At 41.0% G+C, this 26,478-nt stretch overlaps 1 protein-coding gene across 10 annotated transcripts in view; it reads right to left on the reverse strand.

Annotated features, from left to right (window-relative positions):
- Positions 1-26,478, reverse strand: part of LOC310839091 (cholesterol transporter ABCA5-like) — a 54,196-nt gene that overhangs the window by 3,906 nt on the left and 23,812 nt on the right. For all 10 annotated transcript variants that reach the window (XM_083727367.1, XM_083727368.1, XM_083727373.1 and 7 more), the window contains 26 exons: positions 26,108-26,218; positions 25,402-25,577; positions 25,135-25,254; positions 23,874-24,012; positions 23,644-23,734; positions 22,990-23,129; positions 22,223-22,342; positions 21,452-21,653; positions 19,888-20,057; positions 18,852-19,024; positions 17,879-18,016; positions 16,483-16,596; positions 14,299-14,469; positions 13,027-13,140; positions 12,560-12,697; positions 11,189-11,254; positions 8,635-8,726; positions 6,855-6,978; positions 6,324-6,441; positions 6,129-6,220; positions 4,769-4,944; positions 4,089-4,164; positions 2,539-2,633; positions 1,644-1,763; positions 1,362-1,511; positions 558-637 (listed from right to left, as the gene is read on the reverse strand). In XM_083727367.1, the coding sequence (XP_083583493.1) occupies positions 558-637; positions 1,362-1,511; positions 1,644-1,763; positions 2,539-2,633; positions 4,089-4,164; positions 4,769-4,944; positions 6,129-6,220; positions 6,324-6,441; positions 6,855-6,978; positions 8,635-8,726; positions 11,189-11,254; positions 12,560-12,697; positions 13,027-13,140; positions 14,299-14,469; positions 16,483-16,596; positions 17,879-18,016; positions 18,852-19,024; positions 19,888-20,057; positions 21,452-21,653; positions 22,223-22,342; positions 22,990-23,129; positions 23,644-23,734; positions 23,874-24,012; positions 25,135-25,254; positions 25,402-25,577; positions 26,108-26,218 (3,306 nt within the window). The remainder of the gene's footprint in view (positions 1-557; positions 638-1,361; positions 1,512-1,643; positions 1,764-2,538; positions 2,634-4,088; positions 4,165-4,768; positions 4,945-6,128; positions 6,221-6,323; positions 6,442-6,854; positions 6,979-8,634; positions 8,727-11,188; positions 11,255-12,559; positions 12,698-13,026; positions 13,141-14,298; positions 14,470-16,482; positions 16,597-17,878; positions 18,017-18,851; positions 19,025-19,887; positions 20,058-21,451; positions 21,654-22,222; positions 22,343-22,989; positions 23,130-23,643; positions 23,735-23,873; positions 24,013-25,134; positions 25,255-25,401; positions 25,578-26,107; positions 26,219-26,478) is intronic.

Below are 26,478 nucleotides of genomic sequence, written 5' to 3' on the forward strand. Positions count from 1 at the left end.
CCAGGAAAGCCACTGTGTGCATTGCAGTACAGTATACAATGGTACCTTGGTTCTTGAACAGCTTAGTTGTTGAACAAAACTCCCAAACAATGCAAACCTGGAAGTAAGTGTTCTGGTTTTCAAATGGTTTCGGGAGTCTAACAGACTCCCAGAATGGATTAAGTTTGAGAACCAAGGTACCTCTTCTGCACATTAGGAGCTTCCAGACGACTTTAATGTTTAAGGATGCAAGCACTAGTCAAGCATTGTGTATGTCTGTGAGAAGACAACAAGTTAATGCATCAAGAGGAAATCCTGTACCTCTTTAAATGCTCTAAAAGTTAACAGACTTCAATGTGTCTCAGGAAGGCAAATCAGGAAGGCAACATATCCACTGACCAGGGGTTTGGATATGGGAATATATTATTTACAGAGAGAATTGTGATTCTAAGAGACGTGATGATGGGGGTGGTGATTGACAAGATGAATTCAGGTTAAGATGAATTCAGGTTAACAGGTGGTTTGGATAGAAAATTGAGAATCAGATGGAGGTTCTACTTAGTAAATTGTTACTTCACCTTCCTCCAGTTTAGAAAACGATAATGCAAGTGAGTGGACATCTTCCTTTGGGATTTTGTAAGCCAAAATAGATTCAAAACTGCAACAAAGATAAAACAGGCATCAGCGCATTCAGCAACAACTAAGCAGAAATGAAAACCACCAGTGGCTTAAGTAATGTTACTGGAATTAAGCATAAAATGTTGTAATACGCCTGAACAGGCTGTTGTTTTGGATCAGACTGCAGCTTTTATCTGTTCTATCAACTTATTTGTAACACAGCCAGTTGAGGGTCCTACAAAGTACCAATCAAAGTGAGTTGCAAAGAGAAAACCAAACATAACAAGCAGATCTTAGCTGCCTGTCAGGGACCCAAGCAAACTTTTCTGCCAGCCACATCAACCACAGTCTACTTTGGGTCTATAACAAACACAGAACTGTATTTACAGTAACAAGCAATATTTGCAATAATGAGTGTCCAAATGTAAGTAGGAGGACAGGCATGAAAATACCGGCCTAAACCTGCATCAGGGCCCAATTTATGGCTCGGGAGAAGACCAGAGAGAAATTCCCCCTCTAGTCTATTTCCGAAATCCCTTCCCAAGGCTACCTGCTGTAGAGCTGATCAGCTGGAAGTCAGGCATTTGTTGTGACCAACCTGTGGGCTAAGTTCTGTGTCACTTGCCAGGTGTGTTGCCAACTGACCAATGAATCCTCACTTTTCATCCCCCCTCCCCATGTTGTGCACTTTGGGGTGTTGAGGGAAATCAAGCTTCTTTTTGTTAGTTTAATACCCAGACCTCTTACACGATTTGCTTTTTTACCTTTCCTGGTAACTTCCATTTGGAAAGATGCGCAGAATCTCCCTCTGAAGATACTCCTTCTTCTCTGTAAGCGGCACATGTCTCAGTTTCATTTCTAAGAAATATCCTCTGCCAAATTTACTCTTGAGATGTTGAACTGTACCAATGCATCTTTGGGGGGAGGGGAAGAAAAAGCAGGCAGCCAGACAAAGGCAAACTTAATGTCAAAACCTTTCATGATATTTTAATGCAAAAGCCCAAGATGCTTTTATTCAAGATATCCCAAAGATGCGGAGGAGGTACCTTAATTTTCCAGACACTAGGATTGCGACTCGATCACACACAGCCTCTGCTTCTTCCATATAGTGAGTTGTCAGAATGGCTGCTCTCTCTTTACTTTTAAAAGCTGCACGAATTGCTTTCCTGTCAGATGTAATAAATAGAGGGAAAGTGGAGTGGCTAACCTGCAAATGGTTCACTTTTTTAGTATTTCTCTATGGAGTAGCATATAATGGACATAAAGTCATCTGCTGGACTTTCCATGAGCTGGAGACGCAATAAAATACGAATCTCTCACACACTTCAATTGTATCTCCATATCCAAGTATTTTTGTGCCCATTCTCCAGGGATGACAGGTAGGTCCCGCGCACTGGCCATAGGTTACAATTTACACAATACTCTGATAAATCCTTTCATTGGAGTATGTGGAAAAAATGGCACAAAACTCCCATTTCTGGGACTGCGGAGTTGAAAGTTCTTGATAATCAGCAGGAGGGTTCTTAAGAGATTGGAGTTTACCGTGGGTAGCACAATATCTCTATTTCTCAACTTTCTGATGATTCTGAGGTGGCAGAGGTAGCTGAGGTTCCCTAAGATACCTGCCACACCTACTTTGTCCATTTTCCTTTGTCCAAAATTACCCTGGGCATTCGGGGGGCAGGGGAGGCAGCAATAATAATAATAATAATAATAATAATAATAATAATAATAATAATAGAATCAGTGTTATTTTGTGTTGCAACTATATTATGTTCCTGCTGTCAATGTTTGTTCACCATGCTGATTTTTCAGATGATTATTCCAGGTTTTGCTAGCTGCATTGAAAGTGATGAAGTAAGGGGTGAGATGTAATTCTAAATAAAAAGCTGTGATGCTCCATTCTAAAACACATTCTCCATGTTGTTTGGTGTTACTCACCACATATGTTGCTTTGCTTTGGGGTCCATACCAGTAGACGGCTCATCTAGTAGAGTAATGCGAGGGTTACCAAGCATACTTAAGGCAAAACATAGCTAAAATAAGAAAGTAGGAAAGAAAGATTAATTTGATGGCCATGTACTCTATAGATGAAGAAAACATGTGCACACACTGAAACTACATTGACTTTAATCCTCAAAGTGTGCAAACACTTGGAAACCCTCAAAGGGGATATCCAAGCATTCAAGGTGCAATGGCAGTCTTCCTATCTACTGCTCTCTATCTTTCTCCAAAGTGTGGGGGGTGGGAGAGTCTCATTCTGGGGGAGCAGAAGTAGGTGGTAGGTAGAGGAGGGCTCCAACAACTGCCAGGGGAACCCATTCAGCCTGCCATTGGGAGGGAGTAGAAAAAGAAAGACAGATTGGGTTTGTTTGTTTATTTAAAGGAGGAATCAAGTGACATTGAAAAGTAAGAGAAAAGAGTCTCAGAGAAAAAAAGGCTTACTTTGGGGGGCGGGGACTGGCAAGGGAGAAAAACCTTGCTGTGCATGTGGAATTGCAAATGCTGGAGACTAAATAGACAACCACGCCACAAAGAAACCCAGCATAAATTGCCAGGAACTGACACACCACTCACAGAAAGGAAGATGGAAGGAAGGTTAACTAAAAAGCAAACGACCACTACAGTGCTACCTTGGTTCTCAAACGCTTTGGTTCACAAACTCCGAAAACCCAGAAGTAAGTGTTCCGTTTTTTGAACGATTTTTGGAAGCCGAACGCCCAATGCTGTTGTCGGCTATTGTTTCCAGGGCGCCTGCACCAATCAGAAGCTGTGCCTTGGTTCTCAAACATTTCGGAAGTCAAATGGACTTCCAGAACAGATTAAGTCTGGTGCTTTTGTTTTTGCTAGTTATTTTGCATTTTTTTTTTTGAGGCTTTTACAGTTTATTTGTTTTCGTGACTGTGTGGAACTCAGTTCAGCTACCGATTGACTGATTGATTGTGTGACTGCAGAAATGGATAAAAGCCTCCCATTCAAACAATGACTATCATCAGTGCAGGGAAGAAAAAATAAATTTTCGTTTTATCATCTATAATACTGTCTTATTGATTTTATAGTACAGTACATTGATTATTGCTTTCATTTTATGGATCAATGGTCTCATTAGATAGTAAAATTCATGTTAAATTGCTGTTTTAGAGGTTGTTTTTAAAAGTCTGGAACGGATTAATTCGTTTTGCATTACTTTCTATGGGAAAGCATGCCTTGGTTTTGGAACGTTTTGGTTTTGGAATGGACTTCCAGAACAGATTAAGTCTGAGAACCAAGGTACCACTGTACTGTGACTGAATGGGCTGAGGGAGGGGGAAAGAGGCACTATGACATGAAAATCTCATGAATGGACAGGAGGTTTTGTACATTGAGAGGCAATCTACTTCCTCAATTCTGCATTTTCTGCCTTTGGACAATAGATGTCAGTATCTACCCATCTGATGGATGATTTCATGTAGCATGAATTAGAAATGCAACGTTTTAAAGCGATAAAATACCTTCCGTTTGATTCCTGCTCCAAGTTTCTTTGTCCTTTTCTGAAGATGTTCCTTGAAGTCAAGTGCACTGGAAACGCTGCAGAAAACCACATGGCCAACATTTTTGTAGTCTAGAAAGGGGTGTCACTACAGTATTAAGCATTCTAAAAAGCCTACATGAGAGAACATCAATAAATTCATTATACGCTCATTATATCTTTTTCAATGTGCTAGTGAGATTTATGTGATTTACCTGGACAAAAGTAGTAAATCAAACAGTACCTGGTGAAAACTGTCCAATAAAGGAAGAAGGGCATGGAAGATGGATTTAGCAGCACTCAGAGAATCCTTTTCCCCTGCCACCCCCTGTGAACTGTCCAGTATCTTAAAACTTAGAGCAGTTCCTGGTATGTATTTGCTACAACACTCTGAGGTTTCTAAATCTTATTTCTTTCTGGGTTTATCTCCCTTTTGAGCCATTTGTCAAGTGTAAAGGAAACACCTCTGTTAAATATTGTATGTACCACTTTAATACTTGAAAGCTGCATTTTAAAGGGACATGCTAAGTTTTACAAGTACAATTTGATCACAATCAATTAAAGCTTTTATACTTTGCAATTAAGTAAGATACCCATACCCAAGGATGGGGGGGGGGGGGGGAAAGACTACTGTACAACAAGTGTTCAAAATAAAATATTTACCTTTTTATGACTTCATTCATGTCGCTTTCATTCATTCCTTTGATAGCACCATAAATTTCAAAATGCTCCTGCAATGTAATATCAGGCCAGAGTGGGTTTGTCTGAGGACAGTATCCCACAAATCTCATGGAACTATCCTCATTATTCTCACCTAAGGAATAATCTCCCATCAGCACCTGTGGATATACCAATCCTTAGTTAACATTTTCACCTTGTTGTTGTCATTATTATTGTTAATGTATTTATATAAAACATTTCTATACCAATTAATAATTAGCATTCCAACATGGCGTACATAAAAATAAACTACACAGTATATGGTTTTAAAATTCCTACATAAAGTTTGCAAGGAAATACTGAACGATAGGAAGAGCTAAATTAAAATAATGGCAAGAAATACTATCTGAAGAGTTTTCATCTTACTGATACATGATAATCCTATGGAAGCTGGGCAAGTTCCAACCCTCCTACGAGCCTATTTCTGACTTTATAAAGTGTTATATGTGTGAGGGAAACCCGTTTTTCCTATCTTTAGTTTCTACTGGAATGCTGCCAGAATCAAGATGAGCGTGAGTCTGTTTGTAACTCGTAACGCTGTTTTGTTCAGTTTTGTATGGCCCTTTTCAGCGCAAATGAAAACCAACAGCTGTACCAGCATCAGCACACTGAGCTTCTGAAGAAAAGGGACACTTCACACACCCCATGCTCTCTGACAATCCCCCTTCTTTCTCTGTCAGCCCACCACAATCTCTCTCTCTCTCTCTCTTTCTGTACGCTTTTTGTTCTGGCTGGCCAGTGTGTCAGATCACGCTTCCTAGTGAGCCACACTGCTGTTTTTGGCAGAAGGAAGACTGGCGTTGGAGCTACTGCTCTTAAGCAACTCAATGCAGGGTGTAGCGTGAGCAGAGTGCTGCATGGACAATTCATTCTGAAATCAAGCCATAAACTGTAGGTAGTTTCTGTATGAAATATAAGTTTCTTCAGTCTAGAAAGAGGGACCACTGCCTGAGCTATGAAACTTCTTCTTCTTCTTTTAATTAAAAGAGAACTGTAATGGTGAACACAATAAAACTCAGAAGGAAGAGTGAGCATGGAGAGATAAAATCGAGATGTGGAAATATGGAAATATCGACGAGAGGCAGGTCTGAGATTTGGATATGCTTTTAGGTTCAGACTATGGGAAGTCGTAAAATTAAAAATTACAATTCGGAAGATAATCCGACCTCTTTTATTTTAGTTTTTTATTTTTATTGGATTATGATTTGATATTTTAATTGGATGTCTTTTATTGGAAAATTAATAAATGATCTAACAAAAAAAGAAGAAGAGTGAGCAGACAGGTTAGGTTGCATTTAAATACCTGGCCTGAAGTTGGTTCGACTTCTCCCACCAATATATTAATGAGTGTGCTCTTCCCAGCTCCATTGGGGCCCAACAGTCCCAGAATTTCCCCTGAAATAAAAAGGAAGAGCACCTGCAGTTGTGCCTCACAAGAGGGTGTGTTGTATTTTCTAAAAAAGAGTATTGATTCCGTAGTAAACAATTTAACTCAAACCTTTTTTTACGCAAAGAGAGACATGGTTTGTTGCCACTTTCTTTATTTTCCTTCCAAGAAGAAAATCTTTCTTTTCACCGTACTCTTTATGCAAATTACTGACCAAAACCGCTGGTTTCTAATAAAACAAAAGATGATAGAGTTGAATACTGAATGAGATTATATAATGCAAAAAAATTTAAAAATAATCCATCCGAGCACTGAGCTCCATCCCCCCCGGTGCTGTGTCTAATTTAATTTCTGTTCTTTACATCACCATCACTGAAATCAGCAGAAAACAATATCGGGGTGAATTAGCTCACTGAAGTGAGGATTAGCAAACCTTGGTTAAATGTGATGTGCAGGAACACACGAGCCTAAGGCACAAACATGTGAGCCTGAGGTTAAGCAGAAGCCTCAGGCTCATCTACTCCTCACTCACCTGTCTTCCTCCTGTGCAGCCAGGAGAAAGACTTCCAGCTTCCCTAAATCTTAGCACATCATTGGGTGCAAACTAGGGAGTGTGATTTTTCACTGAAGGGAAAGACTTACCTCCTCACAGCTCTGGCAGGTTGTCATCTCCTTAACCCTCAACCTCTCAGCCATAACATCTTCATCCTCATCTTCATTATGTGGCACATCTGGGAACTTCCAGGGCTTCACTTTCACGGGAGTTCTGAAGGTAGGAAAATATGTTAAACTCTGCTCATGGGACCTCTGGATACATAGCACTAACAGAAATACAGTAGTGCCTCTGTTTACGTAAACTTCGGGACACGAAAGCAGCAAACCCGGAAGTATTTTACTGGGTTTTGCTGCGCGCGCATGTGCAGAAGCGGTCCTCCGGTTGCGAAAGCCTTGGGATCCGGCCAGACCTCCGGAACAGATCCTGTCTGCAACCGGAGGTACCACTGTAATGCCATCAGCTCAACAGGCCAGTCCATAATAGGGAAAGTTCCATACATGCAACCCTGCTGGTATGTCCCTATCCGATGCATCACTGCGGCAGAACTGGCAGTAAGCAACAGAAGAGGGTCCCCAAGTGCTGAGATTCTGTGATTCATCTACTACTGGCTTGAAGAGGAGCAACAGCCAAGGATGGTGCTTGGGGAGTCAACTGTCCAGCTCCATGGAGCCTTCAGTGTGGGGTTCTGCAAGGTTCAGTTTTATCCCCTGTGCTGCTTAACACCAACATGAAACCACTGAGTGGGGTCACCAGGAGTTTTGCAGTACACCGTGAGCAATACGCTGGTGACACCCAGCCCTACTCCTTTACATCTGCAGGCATAGCAGTGAATGTGGTGCACTGACGTCTTACCTCTGTAATGGACTGGATGAGAGTCAATAAACTGGAACCTAATCCAGACATGACTGCTAGGGTTAAATGTAAGACCAGATGAAGAGGATGTGGTCTTCTCTGGATGGGGTTACACCCCCCTGAAGGAGCAGCTACATAGCTTCTGGCAACCATTACTGTTGCTTGAAGCTCAAGGGGCCTCAGTGGCACCAAGGGCTATCTATCTGCTTTGACCGCTGGCCCAGCTGTGCCCCTATCTTGACTGGGACTGGGACAGCCTAAATTATGTTGTTTACATTGGTAACCTCTAGGTTAGGTTACTGCAATGCATTATATAGGGAAGGGGATGCCTTTGAAGACAGTTCCAAAACTGCAGCTGGGAGCTGAATGGGAGCAAGTCAGTCCAAGCATATAAAAATTCTGGCATGATTACACTGGCTACCAATTAGCTTCTGGGCTCAATTCAAAGTGCTGGTTTTGGGCCTATCAAGCTTCCAGCCTTATGTGGCTCAATACTTTAAGGACCGCCTCTCCACACATGAACTCAAACCTTGTGTTCAGCATCCAATGAGTGGTGAAATGAAAGGGCTTTTAATACATATGAATGGGGTTTTTTCTGCTTTGGTTTTATATTGATTTTAATCTTTGAACTACAGTGGTACCTCAGGTTAAGTACTTAATTTGTTCCGGAGGTCCATTCTTAACCTGAAACTGTTCTTAACCTGAAGCACCACTTTAGCTAATGGGGCCTCCTGCTGCCACCGCGCCGCCGGAGCACAATTTCTGTTCTCATCCTGAAGCAAAGTTCTTAACCCGAGGTACTATTTCTAGGTTAGCGGAGTTTGTAACATGAAGCATATGTAACCCGTATTTTGTAAGAAAAGTGGCTAATAAGTGCAAATAATACTAATACGAATACAACTAATAATATCATCCTGAAATCAGGTTTGGATCTCAGCCTCTGCATCGATCTGTGCTGATTCTTTTGGTTGGTGCACACTTTTCTGAATACTGCTACTTCAAAGACAAACCAACCTGAAAAATGGGTCTTCTCTCAACGATTTGCCTCCACACTTCACCTCAAGATATCGTAGAAGGAAGAGCCAAATTACACATTGCAAATAAGGCTAAATTGAAGAAAGGAAAAAAGTATATTAATTGAAACAGCTTTGGTCCTGTGCTGATTTGTATTTGTAACTGCAAGTTTACGGAAACGTAAACATGAATTTATAGAATGGGGCATGCCAATTGCTGTACTCCTATATTTATAATCCATGGTATTGTGTATGGTTATGAGACTCTGGCACTGGCAGGCAGACACATTTAGTGGAAACCTTTATGATAAGGTTGCAGGCTCTGTGGTGAATTTTTTTTTAAAGTTCTGTTTTAAAAAATGTTCAATCTGGAAATCACAGTCTTCCTAATTGTAATCTGCTGAAATCTGTTCTCTTAATTTCTTGAACATTTCCCCCTCATGAAAGAGGTTTCTGATTTTCTTCATCATTCACAGAATGCTTGTTTTGTACTACAATTCATTTCATCCCTGACTATTGGTTATGCTGGCTGGGGCTCATGGAGACTAGTCCAAAACAACTAGATATATTTCCTGATATGAGGTCTCCCACGGTATTCTTACATGTCTTCTTCTGGGTTTCAACTGAACTTCAGGATCTGAACATTTATTAACACTCCTCCCGTTCTACAGTGTAATGTAAAACTGTGGTACATGCTAAACATATAAAGCACATTTGAAGCACATCCCCGGCCCCCGAATTCCAGGCACTGTAGTTTGTTAAAGGTAGCTGGGAATTGTAACTCTGTGAGCAGTAAACTACAATGCCCAAAATTCTGTGAGGGAAAGAATGTGTTTCAAATGCCCTTTGAAGACATGGTGGGTACACCACCTAAAATTATAGATTGAGGGAGAGTGTTACACTCCATGGTTTCATTTTTTTCTGTATCCATCTGTAGGCTGATTTGTTTAAGCAGCCTAAAAGGACCAGGTTCTAAAAGGTGACCTTCAAATGTTTTGATCAAAGATCAATAAAATACTATTGTTTTATTTAAGAAATAAGTAGGTTTGTCTCACCCTGTCCCTTCTAAATACCGTTTTGAGCAGCACTTACATGCCACAGTGGTGACAGGGTCAGGCAAAATGGCTGTTCTTATGTTGGCACTGGAAACAAGGCCTCTTGCATCAACAAAGGTCCAATCATTCCTAAGTATGAGACCTCAGGTGAGACCTCTGAACCCTCGGATTAATTTTTCAAGCAGCAGCCTTAAGTGTGAAATAATCTTTCTGAATTACACTGCCCAGAATGAAGGATAGCATCCTAATTGTTATTTGAAAAGGTGGTTCAGTTGGTCACATTTTTATGAAGAATGGAGGAGTGAAGTTTTTGGTTTTGTTGCTACCAACCACTATCGTGAAGTTCTTCCCTCCCTTTCTCCAAGTCTGAAGACAAGTTCACAAGTGGAATAATTCACTGGAATGTCTCCAGTTTAAGTCTTACTCAGAAGAGACCCCTTGAAATTGCTGGACATGACTAACCTGGGTACATTCATTTTAACAGATCTGCTCTTAGCAGAACTTGGTTGGATACAACCTCCTACTTTTAAATAGTATCAATCTGAATGATTGTAAGGTGATATAGAATGTGGCATAAATATTCTGGGCGATTTGCCTTTTTCATTTAGTTTTATAGGCATGGAAAATGCTAGGAGTACTTAGGAAAACACTGTAAAAGTAGAATTATTCTGATGGAGCATCTTTCACTATGTCATTGCACTTTCTGGACCCACCTGTAGATTAAATTATGTAAAAAAAATATTTCTCATAAAATCAGAATTAAAACCGGACAATTAAGAAACCAAGTAAAGACCAGATAATAAATATCAAGAGCTCTAGTAAATCATGGGCAATCAGGATAGACACACAGGACTTTAAAAGATAACAATGCGTTCGACTGCAGCATAGAAAAGAAACTACATAATTGGGGTGCCAATTCTCTTCTGCAGGCACTTGCCTAAGTTCCAAAGACAGAGGCGCTCAAAGTAGGGCCTCAGATGAAGCTCTTAAATTATAGAGCTCTCACATAAGAGAAGTTGGCCATTAAAGTTCTAGACTCGACACTGAAAGTTAAAACTAACACTTTGAATGGTACCCGGAAACTGAATGGAAGTCTTAAGAAAATCATTCAGCATTCTGGTAATATGTTCCCTGTGATGAATTCCAGTCAATAATCTGCCACAGTCTACACTAGTCCAAATTTCTGAATGCTTTTTCAAGAAATCCCACTTTATAAAGCATTGCAATAGTTCAACTGGGATCTTACAAAAACCCAAGTAATCTATGGGCAAAGCACACTGACTTTCAGGATTGTCTGGAACAAACACCACATGCCCTCTGATTGAAAAGGTGAAACTATACTACTTGATGTTAGAATACTGCATGTAAACAAAACAAAAAAGTTAAGCACACAATAATATGATGGGTTTGCACAAATGATAAACAGTAACAATAATTACTCTCCAAAATGTAACCAAATAGCCAATCCCCCGAATAGCAAAAGAAAAACAGCATGCTTACCGCTACTACTGAAACCAGTAATCTTTCTGAATTCCTTTCCATCTTGTTATCAAGTTTCCGGGCTATCTAACAAGATAACAAATAGTTATTCATACAACTCTTTTCAATGTATTTTGCAGATGATGCCAATTTTAATTTTAACACTGCAATTCAGAAAATCTGCATGCTTTCCCAAAGAGTGATAAAACTTTTCTTCTGAATTATAGTGAATCAATACAGTTAATACCACTATTAAAGATACCATAAACTAAAAATACCAGTTTATTCCAATGGGATGTCTCTTCTGGATTGTAACCATGCTGTTTAAATGCTTCCCCTCCTTTTTAAATATAACAAGAATATTTCAAAGATAAATATTATCAAAGTTTTCATGATGCTTAAAAATGACACGGTAAAAGGGAGCTCCCATAATTGCCTGTGACTAAAATGCACGATTCTTCTTCTTCTTCTTCTTCTTCTTCTTCTTCTTCGGCGGTCACTCGTAGCTGAGTAAGATTGTCTTCCATAAACATGGTTTTAACAATGAGGCCAATTCTGGATCCACATGTCCTTCCAAAGTGGGGACATTGGTTTCCGGGCAGGAGTTGATCACGGTGTGGATTTGCCAAGCGTGCCTTCCTCTTAGCACATTTCTCTCTTGCGTCCTGAGTTTGAGTGTCATCAAAGCCCACGGCACCTTTGGTAAAGGCTGTTCTCCAACTGGAGTGCTCGCAGGCCAGTGTTTCCCAGTTGTCAGTGTTTATACTATATTTTTTAAGATTTGCCTTGAGACAGTCTTTAAACCTCTTTTGTTGACCACCAGCATTACGCTTTCTATTTTCAAGTTCAGAATAGAGTAGTTGCTTTGGAAGACAATCATCAGGCATCCGCACAACATGACCAGTCCAACCATGTTGATGTTGAAGAATCATTGCTTCAACACTGGTGATCTCTGCTTCTTCCAGTACACTGATATTAGTTTGCCTGTCTTCCCAAGTGATGTGTAAAAATTTTGGGAGACACCGTTGATGGAATCTTTCGAGGAGTTGGAGGTGGCATTTATAAGTGATCCATGTTTCACAAGCATATAATAAGGTTGGTAGTACTGCATACATTAATACAATACCAGTCTCTTACTCAGTAAGTTTCCTCTTCCACTCTTCCTGTCAGTGAAAGGAGAAACTGCCCCTCTTCACATCGTTCCTCTTGCCCAGGCAACCTCCATGATGCTCTTTGAAAAAGGTCTACCCTTATTTTGTAGTGGGTATCAGAGGAAGGAGCGAACCCACATAATACTATTGGATATTTCTTTATCCTGCACTCACATTGCAGTTTAATATATTCCCTCCCCTAGGACACACATATCCTTATTTCAGTTCCTTGAAAACTTACCTTTATAAAAGAAATGAGGCACCCAATAAGGGGATAGATTGGAATAAAGACAGAAAAACAGGTGTGAAGGACGGCCGCTGTTGTGTAGTACATCATAAAAAACGCTATTTCGATGACAACAGAACAAACCAAGGCTGCCTGAAAGGGAAAATAAATTAAAATAAAGACTTGGACTTTCAACAATCGGCTTCCCGTCCTCGTGGAGGGAACCGTGTGTGCATACCTATGAGGGTGGGGAGGGAAGGCATGGCCAGTGTCACCATCCAGAGGACATGGCCGCTCCATGTATTCTTGGTAGTCCTTTCCTGCATTTGGTAGCCAAGGCTGCCAAACACTTAAACAGGGTTTGTGTGCTTGCAGGACTGGGCCACATCCAAATTACTGGGGGGGTAGGGGGAATGTAACTGATACAATACTTATTGCAAAGTAAGCAGGAAAGGCAACTTCAACACAACCATTAAACTTACCACTGAAAAAATGAATGACCAAAATTCTTTGGTGTTTTGAATCGTTTTAAAGGTGAAGGAGACAACATAATTGAACAGAACTACTGATGGTACGTAGCCAATGAGGCAAAAAATCTGTAAGGAAAGGAAAGTTATTAGTGTTAATTAACACATGTTCCGAGGTGGAAATAGGTAACAGCAGTTAAGAAACTAAGGCAATCCCTGCTCCCCTAAACCTCTGAGCAGGGAATCCCTACAGGGCTCAATGATGTCCTTTAAGTTCCCCCTTCTGTTATTTTGTTCATGTTTCCCTCACAGACCTTAAGCCAATAGCCCTGCTCCTGTCCAGGACTGGTCTTGCAGGCTACTCAGGATTATAGCCTGCACATGGAGACTTCAGAAGGAGGGAAGGATTTTGGGTCCATGTGATAAAGGAAAACACAGACCACTTTTTACCGAAAATGGCTGGTCACATTTGTACTATGGCCGCTTGATAAGGGAAACAGGGGAGGGAGAAGAAGAATCAGAGTTTGGACTTGATACCCTGCCTTTTACACCCCTTGAGGAGTCTCAAAGCGGCCAACCATCTCCTTTCCCTTCCTCCCCCACAACAAACACTCTGTAAGAGGTGAGTGAGGTTAAGAGACTTCAGAGAAGTGTGACTAACCCAAGGTCACCCAGCAGCTGCATGTGGAGGAGCGGAGACGCGAACCCGATTCACCAGATTACGAGTCCACCGCTCTTAACCACTACACCACGCTGGCGTACACTGATGATGTTCTTACTTTTTATCAGTAAAAATATGCGCTTTGCTCAAAATTGCCCATGAATCTGCATGAAGAAAGCAGCAGCCCATACCCTAATGGGAGTAGCTACTAGAAAGCAAATTCACAGCTGCACTGTTGTATCTCTACTGCTATTTTCAGACATACTTTGCCATGTTGGATTGGAACTGGCATACAAATCCTTAAAAGCCATGAGCCAGAAAAAAACTTTAAAGAGATGGAAATAACTCTTATGTTTACAGCACCTGCATACCAAGACAGTACAAAAACTGAATGTTTGAGAAGCGCTCAGATGTTTGCATCTGTGCTGGATTTTCACTGCCATAGTAAAACCAGTATGAGGGGCTAAGTAGTATCATTGTTTTCTATTTTAGTAGGAATTAAGATTTAGGTATTTTTGATCTTGTCTCCACCCTTGAGAAGTGGGTTAATAACCCAAATATATTAACAACAACAACAAAGAATGAGTAAAATACAGGAAATTTATTTGAAATTAAGCAAAACTTACCACAGCAATAAACTTTTCAGGGAAAAAATAAACTCCATGGTGAAATACAAATAAGCTACCCATCATGAGAAGGAGAATAATATAAAATAAAGGAATGTCAACTAGCGCCTGTCCACACCAGTATGCAGATGGATAAAGACCTGAGATCTTAAGTTGAGTGTAGACTTTGATCTGCAAAACACATTAAAATACATGTCAAACGTGGAAAATGGCACCAAGCCTAGCCAGATTAGCCTAACCAGATTTCTGCTCTTCAGCAGTTTTGGATTGGGATGAACAGAGCTGAACGGCTCATGCACATCACAGAAATGTAAGAATGTAAGAAAAACCCTGTTGGATGCCCATCAAGTCTAGCATTCTGTTCTCACCAACAAGATGTCTCCGGCAAGCCCAGAACTTCCTGGACTGAAGAACAGCAGCCAAAACACCAATAAGAGATGAATGAACACAGATCAAATAAGAATAGTCTTATTTAGTAACAAAGCTATATAGTAAGTAGAGATCATCAAAGAAGGAAAGACACGTACATCGGTGTCGGAGAGAGAGGGAAGCCCGCGTAAGATAAATAAAAATCCTCCAGAGCAGCGTGTGGATTTTATATGGTTAGAGAAGGAGATTTAATCCATGGTCTACAAATGCCAATGACTTCTGAAAAGGCTCTGTCCCTGGTAATCTGTTAACCTAAAATCTCTTATTGCTGAGACCAGGACCTCAGTGACTGGTCATAAAGCCTAGGCAGGTACAAAGGGTCTTCAGTTAGTGTGGTCCCAAACCATTTTTAAAAAAAACACATATGGGCATATACTTATTTCGTGCAGCATCTTTTAATTTTAAAACTATAATTAATTGCGATATTATAAATCGCATACTACTACTGTAATTTATTCATACTGTTTATTATCATCATTATCAAATATTTATTTATTGCATTTCTATCCCACCTTCCCCCCACGCAAGGAATTCAAGGTTGCGTACATGGTTCTCCCTCCTCCTTCCTTAATCCTCACAGCAACTCTATGAGGTAGGTTAGGCTGAAAGGCAATGACTGGCCCAAGGTCACTCACTGAGTTTCACGCCCAAGTGGGGATTTGAACCCTGGTCTCCCAGGTCCTAGTCCGACACTCTAAACATTACCCCACACTGGCTCTACCAACAAAGAGAGGATACTGTCCTGCTGAAGAACTGAAAAACTACTGATTTATATTGAAAACTATTTGTATCTGTTCTGAATTGCATTACAAACTGATTTATTATTACATGTGGCCACAATCATTTAATTTTGCTATATTCAATAAAACTATTCCATCTTATTATGAAGCCATCATACCTTCCTGTTGCCTAAATGTGAAGTAATGAGTTAATTTGGCCCTAGCAGCAAACTCCCAAAGTTTCTCCAACCTTTCATTAATAGATGATGTGTTAGCCATGTTTTAGCAAAAAAGTATTTTTGCTGCAGCTAACATACACGAAGTTAATTTTTCTGATGACACAAAAGTTTCTGCAAAATTCAGTGTGAAAAGTACTAGACAGACAGGCATTTCACAGCCTAATATATTTTTCATTTATTTATTTTTTAAAAAAATTCCTCCGGTAATTTTTTATTTTTCTCGCATCACATTGCAACATGTGGAGGCCCCAAACCATTTAGGCACTTTAAATCAGACCAAGAAATAGATAGGCGCAGTGCTTTTTTTTTTCTTTTAAAAAAATGTTTAGGCGTACTCTCATTTTCCTACTCATATTGAAATACTGCCCCTCAATGAGGCCAAACTTACATTCGCAAAATGTTTAGAGGCATGCCTACCCCTGCGTTCCACCCCCCCCCCAAGAAAAAAAGCACTGGATAGGTGTTACCAGAGTTGGTGGAATGTGTTCTCAATACTTGCCCCTACAAATGTTCTCAGGCTGCACTGTGTTAGTTTAGTATTGATTAGTTGAATGGTACCATCCTAAAACAATCTTGGAGAAAGTGGTTGTTATTTGCTAGTCCTCATATAATATGTTTGTGTATATTATGGATTAGTACACTACAAAGTGAGATCAATTAATGTGGGTCATGAGGACAACTAGATGGCCTGATTATCTACTCATTCATATCATATCATGTTTGGCCAGATGATTGGGGGAACCAGTAAATAAGACTTATGTTCCTTTTCTAAATACTGTGGGGTTGAAATATATTACCTTGTGATTTTCTGCGTTCTCCATGGCAAAATACGGAGGCATCCCAGTTACAATGACTCCTAGTAACACAGCCTCAAAGTACAGAACTAGTGTGAAAACTGTGTCAGTAATTTCCTGCAAGTCAAAAGATTTCAGTGTAAGAAGAAGAAAAAAAAATCACCTGGAACATTAATTTTATGTCTGCAGACATAGGGGGTGTGTGTCCACAAATGGACTCAATCAACACCCTGTTTTTGCTGTCTGCTAGTGACTGGAAAGGTATACAGTAGAAGGGTTGTCAAACATTTGTAGGCCACACGTACACAGCTAGATGGTTGGCTGTGTTTGGTTGGCTGTGCTCATGTGTGATATGCTTGTGAATAATGGACCACTTATAAACACCATCTCCAACTCCTCGAAAGATTCCATCAACGGTGTCTCCGAAAAAATTTACACATCACTTGGGAAGACAGGCAAACTAATGTCAGTGTACTGGAAGAAGGTCATGTTGTGCGGATACCTGATGATTGTCTTCCAAAGCAACTACTCTATTCCAAACTTAAAAATGGAAAGCGTAATGCTGGAGGTCAACAAAAGAGGTTTAAAGACTGTCTCAAAGCAAATATTTAAAAATATAGTATAATCACTGACAATTGGGAAACACTGGCCTGCGAGCGCTCCAGTTGGAGAACAGCCTTTACCAAAGGTGTCACGGGCTTTGAAGACACTCGAACTCAGGACGCAAGGGAGAAACGTGCTAAGAGGAGGCACGCTTGGCAAATCCACACCGTGATCAACTCCTGCCTGGAAACCAATGTCCCCACTGTGGAAGGACGTGTGGATCCAGAATTGGCCTCCACAGTCACTTACGGACTCATTGTTAGAACCGTGTTTATGGAAGACTATCTTACTCGGCTACAAGTGATCGCCAAAGAAGAAGAAAATATGTGTGTGTGTGTTCGTGTGCTTAATTCAAATAAATATAAATGGTGAAACTGCAGCAAGAAAAATATGAGGGTGGAATTAATGTTGTAGACATTCCCAGTTCTTAGCATACACACTGGCGGAGGAAGAGGAGTGCGGGGGGAGTGCATCGCCCCCGGCAGCACAATCCCAGTGGGGTGCCATTATGGCTCCCCCCCCACCTGTGCTGGGCACCACGCCCCTGCAGGTGGCATGCCACACCCCCAGGACACACGCTAGCCCTGCCCCCGCCTGCTCTCCGCCCCCCGATGCTGGAGCATGAAGTTCCGCCACTGAGCATACATCTACAGGACCAGACTGGAGTGCAGTGGATCCATAATGGAATAAAGGAGCAAAACAGGGGGATTGCTTATCCCCAAGAAAAAAACACACCTACATTTCCCTTACCACTTCAATTTACAATTATTAGTCTTTGGGTTTTGCATTCACTTACTTGAAAGAAAGGGTTACTCCAGACATGGATCCTTTCAGTTACGTTTAAATTGTGCAGGTACAAGTTGCTAATGATATTCATCATAACAGGTAAAGAATGTACCATTGTACGGTTAAAAGCCACTGTAAACATGTAGTTCTGAAAAAAAAATATAACACAAAAACTAGCTTCCAGAATCAAAAATACAGTTTCACAAAGCGTTGAGAAGACTCAGATAATACTACTTATGGGACATCAGGCTTGCAAATACCTCTGTGCAAGGATGCCCTCAGACTATAGAGTACCTATCATGTGCTTCTAAAAGGATTTTACAAATCATGTCACAACATTACAAGTCCCACCTTGATAAATGTTATAATGCAACTGCATGGTTGTTGGTGGTCAAATCACACCGCAAAAATAGCGATTAGCCATGTTACTCCCCTGTGTTTATTCCAAGAAGCAATGGCTCTAATTTGGGACTTATTGTAGGATTCTTTCCCACTTCTTAGAAGTAATCGTCCATCGCTTACAACTGGGGGAGGGATCTGTTTTTTATGTTCTGAATGTCACTTTAATAGGTGACTCATACATTTAATAAACATTTATGCACTAAAAATAAACATTAAAAGTATTGCTTCTTTATATTTAGTACATTTCTTCCATCCCAGAATTCAGGGCCCTGTACACGGGGTTCTCAGATAACCACCCTTCCAGGCAGTGACCCAGCCTACTTGGCTTCCAGCAAGTTAACTCCATCATATTGCAACCACACGCACAACAGTTTACTTGAGCTCTCTATATCCCAAGCAGAGATGGGAGAAGGCCTGGAAAAAAAACCTGGGAAAATTGGGGGGGACAGGGTTCCCCCCCAAAAGCTGTTTGTTCCCATTTGGAAGAAAACGGAAAAAACCCTGCCCCCCCCATTTTTCTGGCTTTCCCCCCTGCAGGCCTTCCTGTCTCTAATCCCAAGAGGACCAGTATTTCTTCTCACCTTGTCATCATGCAACACGTTTAATCCTGCATTATGTGGAGCAAATGAGACGTAATCACTACCATTCAATGCTGTTCCATGGGAGTCAGCTGATCCGTAGTCACTGCCATTGAGTATCTCTGTCAGAATATTCTGGCTCCTAAGAGATCTGAGGATGTCGTCAATGTTTGATCCTAGGTTAAAGACAATGAAGAGAACGATACACAAGTATCAAGGCTGGATTTAGATTTGATGAGGCCCGAAGCTACTGAAGGTAACGGGGCCCTTTATATGTCCAGCTGTCCTTTGTCAACAACAAATTGTCACTGGTGTTTTTGTGTTGAATATACAGTGAGGGGAGAAAGTATTTAATCCCCTGCTAAATTTGCCTGTTTGCCCTCTGACGAAGAAATGACCAGTGCATAATTTTAATGGTAGGTTTATTGTAGCTGTGAGAGACAGAATAACAACAGGAAAACCCCCAGAAACCCAGTAGCAAGATTTAAAGGGGCTGCTCACCTTTGAGAATAATGGCAGAAATCTTCATTTAAAACAAAAAAAAAAAAGAACGCCCCCTTTTCACCACCAGCAGCTATTACAGCAGCAAGAGATGCTTTGCCTAAACCAGGCATCCCCAACCTGCGGCCCTCCAGATGTTTTGGCCTACAACTCCCATGATTCTTAGCTAACAGGACCGGGGGAAGAATGGTTGTTGGTGCAAAACATGTCTGTCAGTCCAATTTGCAAAAGAATTAGGAGGAGAGTGAATGCCCAGATTTGTTTCTGCTTTTGAGGACTGAGTTTGCCACCTGCCAGCCATGCTCCACACCAGCCACTCTTCAACCTGAACTAACACATACTATTCTTTTATTTCCAGTGTACATCACAATCAGTTGTATTTTATAACTTGGATGTTTTTAATTATTTAAAAATCATTTTCATACCACCTTTCATTAAAAAATAATTCCAAGGCAGTTCACAATAAGAAAATAAAATAATATGATAAAGATGCGCGTATTAAAATTGTGATTGAAATACATTATAAAATACATCTTACCTGTAGAGTTTTGAATGAGGAGACTGGTTTTGTATTTGTGATGAGTTTCATTGGGCCTAAGAAAATATAAATCTGGGGAGAGTTTGATAGGGATCACTGCGTTTTTGAAGGAATGGTGTATAAGGAACATAAGAATCTGAATAAGAAGAAACACTGCGAATAGCAAGAATCTGAAAAAAAGGAAAGAAAAAGCATAATTAAAACGGATCCAATTTATATGTAAGTCTATTTAAGAATTCCTTTTCTCTAGATCAGTGAAGAGCCTAACTTGAGACTTTTGTGGTGTTCAAGTCTTTTCTTTTCTTTTCTTTTCTTTTCTTTTCTTTTCTTTTCTTTTCTTAGAAAAACCCATGATAGATAGAAAAATAGATATAGAGTTTGTAACACTGAAACGACTTAACAATCAAAACACAGACACAAGGCATGTCTAAAGGAACGATATCATATCCTTCATCCACATTCTCAGACAGTTGCCAGCAGGCCAGCATCTTAACACAGCCCACAAGCACACTGTCCCTGGTTTCCTCTTATATCCACCCCTTAAAGACTCCCCCCCCAACAGCCTATCAACGGGCAGCTATCAACTTCCTGTGTAAGCACAACTCCTGGGAAAATGCTGTGTTTGACGATGCAGCCCTCGGGATGAATAAGGTTTGCCATCCCTATTACAGTGGTACCTCGGGTTACAAACACTTCAGGTTACAGACTCCGCTAACCCAGAAGTAGTACCTCAGGTTAAGAACTTTACCTCAGGATGAGAACAGAAATCGTGCAGCGGCAGCAGGAGGCCCCATTAGCTAAAGTGGTACCTCAGGTTAAGAACGGTTTCAGGTTAGGAAAGGACCTCTGGAACGAATTAAGTTCGTAACCAGGTTATGTATATATATTTGGCATGTGGAACGAATGCTACTTGTAAACAAGAAGTTTTCCGTTCTCCCACCATTTCCAAGTGGGACGCGGGTGGCGCTGTGGTCTAAACCACAGAGCCTAGGGCTTGCCGATCAGAAGGTCGGCAGTTCGAATCCCTGCGATGGGGTGAGCTCCCGTTGCTCTGTCCCAGCTCCTGCCAGCCTAGCAGTTCGAAAGCACGTCAAAATGCAAGTAGATAAATAGGTACCGCTTCGGTGGGAAGGTAAACGGTGTTTCCATGTGCTGCTCTGGTTCGCCAGAAGCAGCTTAGTCATGCCGGCCACATGACCCAGAAGCTGACTGCGGACGAACGCTGGCTCCCTCGGCCAGTAAAGCGAGATGAGCGCTGCAACCCCAGAGTTGTCTGCGACTGGACCTAGTGGTCAGGGGTCCTTTTACTTTACCATTTCCAATGCTTCCCAACATTTAATCAAGTAAACATATATAAAGAGAAGTGGGAGTGGCGTGATGCTCCATTCACCACATGCTTTGCTCTCTGGGAAAAAATTGGAAGGTTTTAAACAAAGGTTGGACCTTGCCCTTCTGTCAGGGATTCTTTAGCTGCGACTCCTGCACTGAAGGGGGTTGAACTAGACTGCCCTTGAGGTCCCTCCCAGGTCTACAATTCTATGGAACGCGAAGCTGAAATACTTACACCGCTGCCACTGATTTAACCTCTCGTTTTAAGTTAAGGAAGTGTACTTTCGCCATGGTAAAGACCTGCTTTTTCCAAAGAGACTTATTGCTCAATGCACAAGATTTCGTCTCGGATAGCAGTAGCAGGCTCTGCTCTAACTCATCAACAGATTTCTCATCCATTTCCTCTTCAGCTTGCTCTGGGTTAAATACACTGAAATCTAAGGGGGAAAGAGTAGAACAGGTTGGCAATTTAGAATTGATCCCCTCTGATCAAACCACAGAACTATAAAGCTTGGGCCCACACTTATACTATGATTGCCAGTAACACCCTACATTTAAGTTTGCCACACTATACTCTGGGATTCACATTAATTTGGCAGTGCCAAGTGCCAGGACTGTGCCCAGAGCGATGAGATATCACTTAAAAGGAGGAAACAGAAAATGCTTTGTTTTTTGGAGGGCGGCATTGTTGGAACCAGAATCTTGAAAATCAAAAACAACTCTAGAACGATATATTAGCCCTTGCATTAGAATGACCCAATGAGTTCAGCGCAGCTTTCCAATAAATATGGTTGGCACTGCAGTCTTAATGATCTCTCCCATTGTAAATATTTCACGAGAATGGGATCTTGTACACTATTACCAGTTGCAAATACAACCTTAATAAACTCGATACTGATCATCTTTGCTGCACTGGGCTTCTTTGGGAGGAAAGGTAGATCTACATTTAAATAATAATGGTGTTTTATTTTAGAAAACTAGAGAAAGCACTGCAGTTGCTTCTCACCCGCTTGGTCAATTTCAGCTTCGACTTCCAGCTTGAGGAACACATCCTCCAAAGTTGTCATGGCTACTCCATAAGAAATGACACCCAAATGAGAGTGAGTGTCTAGATCAGCGAACAGTGCTGTAAGAAGTAGTTGTTAAGTTAATGCTTGGAAATACATTTCTTTGCAATGATGCTCTCTTACTTCTTTAAGTTGTTCTTAGCACAACAGCAACATGGCTTTTGTTATCGCTATTGTTTAAGGGAGGGGTGCACAACATCTGTGGCCCTCCAGATGTTTCTGGACTACAACTCCCATCATCCCTGATCACTGGCTAAGCTGGCTGGGGCTGATGGGAGTTGCAGTCCAGAAATGCGTTCATGTAAGGGACAAAAATGTGTCTGAGGCTTGAAGCCTTGGGGGGTGTTTTTTTTGCAGGGAACTTTCCTATTACTTTCCAGAACTGCTATTTGTGGGGGAAAGAGTTGAGAGTCAGTAGTCCTCTTCCAGAATAACTGCCGTATCTTTGTTCCACATAACAGGACATAAGTCAAAGCCTGAAATAAAGGCCAAACTAGAGAGTCCAATGGGAACTTTCCTCCCCAATGCAATTTGGTGGGGGGGGGGGCGGGTCATCCAGACTGGGACAACCATGTGGGGGCAAAGTGTTAAGGCTTCTCTGCACTGGGGTCCCAATCTGAACCAATTCCTCCAATGTCAGCAATTTATTTTTTAAAAAGCCATCTATGTGATTCACTAGAAATTTCAAGAGACAGTTAAGTTATACCTGAAAATTTGTCCATGTCGTTAAAAGGTAAGGCATACACAAGCTGCTCTTCAGTCTGCTTTAACAAACTGGCTCCAGGGATATGTTGTCTGATCAAAGATGCTGTACCTTCTGTGTTACAGTACCTGTCTATGTGCATACTAAGGGAGGGGTGAATGCAAAATATAAGCATTTTTTGTTTACAAAGCAAGTCTCAGTCTTGTTTTTAGAAACAACTAGGAATAATAACATACTAAAAGCCGACTTACAAGAGAAATTGTATTTTCCTAATCCAACTGAAGAACAAAATCTATACGTATGTATCCACATTCTAATATTCCAACAAAGCCAAAGGAAATATTAGCAGCCAGGGCCGGCCCACCCATGAGGCAAGGTGGGGTTACTGCCTCAGGTGGCAGGATACACAGAGGCAGCAGGTCCCAGGGTAGATCTTTATTCCACCCTTCTTTGTTCTCATGTAGATCTTCACTCACCCGTTCTCCCCTGGGTGGGAGGAGGCACGCCATTTTTTGGTTTACCTCAGGTGCCAAAATATCTTGGGCCGGCCCTGTGAGCAGCAATATATTGACTTCATTAGGTTTAATAGCATCTAACCCTGGGCTGGGCTGTGGCCTTTACCACACACAGTGAAAAAGGCTTTCAAACTACAGATACCTCAAGCGGTAGCCAATCCCCCATTTTGTTTTAAGGAACAGAGAGGAGCCAAGGCATTTCAGCATTCCTTGAGAAATCACAGCTTTCCGATCTAGAAACAAAAGCATAGGGTACCGTCAGTTATTCCAGTTGATACAGTAATAACCAATGGAGTAAAAAGCTGGTCATATTGCCAAACATGTATTTAACAAACGAAGACCCCACTTCCTCCCAAAATGTTTTGCACTTGCCAGCAAGAATGTCTGCTTCATCCATGAAATGGGTACTGAACACCGTCACGCGATTGGCTTTTCCGTTTTTCAACAGGTTCCAAACCGTATGCCGTGAGCACGGATCCATGCCAGCAGTTGGTTCATCTAAGAGTAATACCTGAATTATTGGCCAAGGAAAGCAATAGATTGAATATCTAGCTATTCATTTCAAATTGCCATTGAGATTATTAGTAATAAGGCAGGCACTTATCCTCACCACCATCATACAGTCATCTCAATTCTGAGTGCTGGGGGATAGGTACCAAAAATGGAACCACTAACGTACAACAGGGAGCTATCAGCATGCTAGAGGTAATAGCCACTTGCTCCATCTAAAAGGTAAAAAAGGTAAAGGACCTCTGGACAGTTAAGTCCAATCAAAGGTGACTATGGGGTGTGGCACTCATCTCGCTTCAGGCCAAGGGAGCCAGCGTTTGTATGCAGACAGCTTTCTGGGTCATGTGGCCAGCATGACTAAACCGCCTTTGGCACAACAGGACACCGTGAGGGAAGCCAGAGTGCATGAAAACACCTTCCCACTGCAGCGGTACCTATTTATCTACTTGCACTGGTACGCTTTCAAACTCCTAGGTTGGCAGAAGCTGGGACAGAGCCAACCTTCTGATCGGCAAGCCCAAGAGGCTCAGTAGTTTAGACCACCACGCCACCTGCGTCCCCATCGCTCCATCTAATGATAAACTGATTGAGTGCCTTTCAGTTTGGATGCTCCACAAGCAACACTACAGGAAAAGAGCATTATAGTGCTGGCCTGATGAGGTTCAGGGCTGGTCAGCTGGAAGCTGTTAGAGGGAGAGAGAAAGAGGACCCTCAACAATAGTGCTAGATACAATAGACCCTCAAGAGCACTCAGTCTCAAGATAGATGTATGGGGAGGTGGACATAAGTTTTTTGGCAAGTTGGGTATACAGAGATGGACATACATTTCCAAGAGCATTATTGAGATCCTTGGTGGTCTATTGGTTAGGATTCAGCACTCTCACCAAGAGTGTTATTGCAACTGAACTGGATGTAAAAATCTCAGTCAGTTCCAATAAACCACAACACTTGGCTATTTTGTATTTTTACTTTAAAAGCAGAAATAGGATAATGAACGGGAATAATGAACATGCTCTGTAAAATGTTTCTGCAGATACTTAACTGTTACATGCAAGGCAAAGAAAAATCTATTTTGCACGAGGAAGACAAAATACTATGGACATCCAGTCTCTCCGCCATTTACCTTTGGATCTCCAAGAATCGCAATTCCAATTGACAGCTTCCTTTTCTGTCCTCCACTTAACTTTTTTGCTTGGTTATCTTTTATAGGTTGCATATCCAAATCTAGTAAAACTCTCTGGACCTTTAAAAATAAGGATTAAAAGTACTTAGAGGTAACCTCAATTTACTGGGACATTTACAAGCTTGCTTAGAAAACATTAAATATAATATGTTGACCTTCATTAAACATGATTGCATGCACTATGCAGCTTGCATCCAATTAACTTACCTCCTGTATCATATCATTAGGGGGTATCCCCTTAATTGAGGCAACTATTGACAAATTTTCTTGCACTGTTAGTACATCAAAATATATATCTAACTGCTGGCAAACTCCAGTTATTCTTCTTGCTTCTAACATTTCATCTATTTCAGAAACTCTATAGCCATAGATTGATGCAAAACCTAATGGGGAAAAAATACAATTAAGATAGGCAATGATGCAGAAAAGAAATCTTAAGACAAAAAATAGTAAGTGTGGACCACTGGAGTTGCAGCAGGGACTTAGCTGGATGATGATGGTGATGATGATGATGATAATAATAATAATAATAATAATAATAATAATAATAATAATAATAATAATAATTTTATTATTTATACCCCAGTCATCTGGCTGGATTTCCCAGCCACTCTGAATGGCTTACAGCATATCTAAAAACACAGTAAAAACATCAAGCACTTAAAACCTCCCGATACAGGGCTACCTTCAGATGTCTTCTAAAAGTTGTAATTTTTTATCTCCTTGACATCAGAAGGGAGATTCCACAGGGAGGGTGCCACTACCAAGAAGGCCCTCCGCAGGAGTGATGCTGCACTTGTTGTTCTATGAATTAATTCAAGTAGTTCCACCTGTTTAATTCTTCCTAGAAAGACTCTTTCTTTTACTTTACTAGCCCCCAGATCAGATAAACTAGACACATTTTGATATTTACCATCAGAAGGTGGACACAATCCACAAAGAATGTGCATTAAGGTTGTTTTTCCTGTTCCACTATGTCCAAGTAATGCTGTTATTTGACCCTCATATATGTCAAAGGATAAACCTAAAAAAAGGAAAGGAAAGGAAAGAAGAATGAAGTGATTTGGGGTGGGAGTGAGGAATAGAGATAAAAGCTGTAAGAAAGTGCTGCTATATGCCTCCTTATTAAATGTTCGAAACCCTGCCATACAGAGTACAGTCCCACTCACCCTTAAGGAACTATCACAACTTAATATAACATATGTTAATATATTTAAACAACCATAAGAGTTAATAATCAGTGAGGTTTAGGAGAAGCTTGTTCAAGTGCTATGTCATTGATTC

Source organism: Podarcis gaigeae (assembly GCF_964106915.1).
Source record: "Podarcis gaigeae genome assembly, chromosome: 2".
Taxonomy (NCBI): Eukaryota; Metazoa; Chordata; class Lepidosauria; order Squamata; family Lacertidae; genus Podarcis; species Podarcis gaigeae.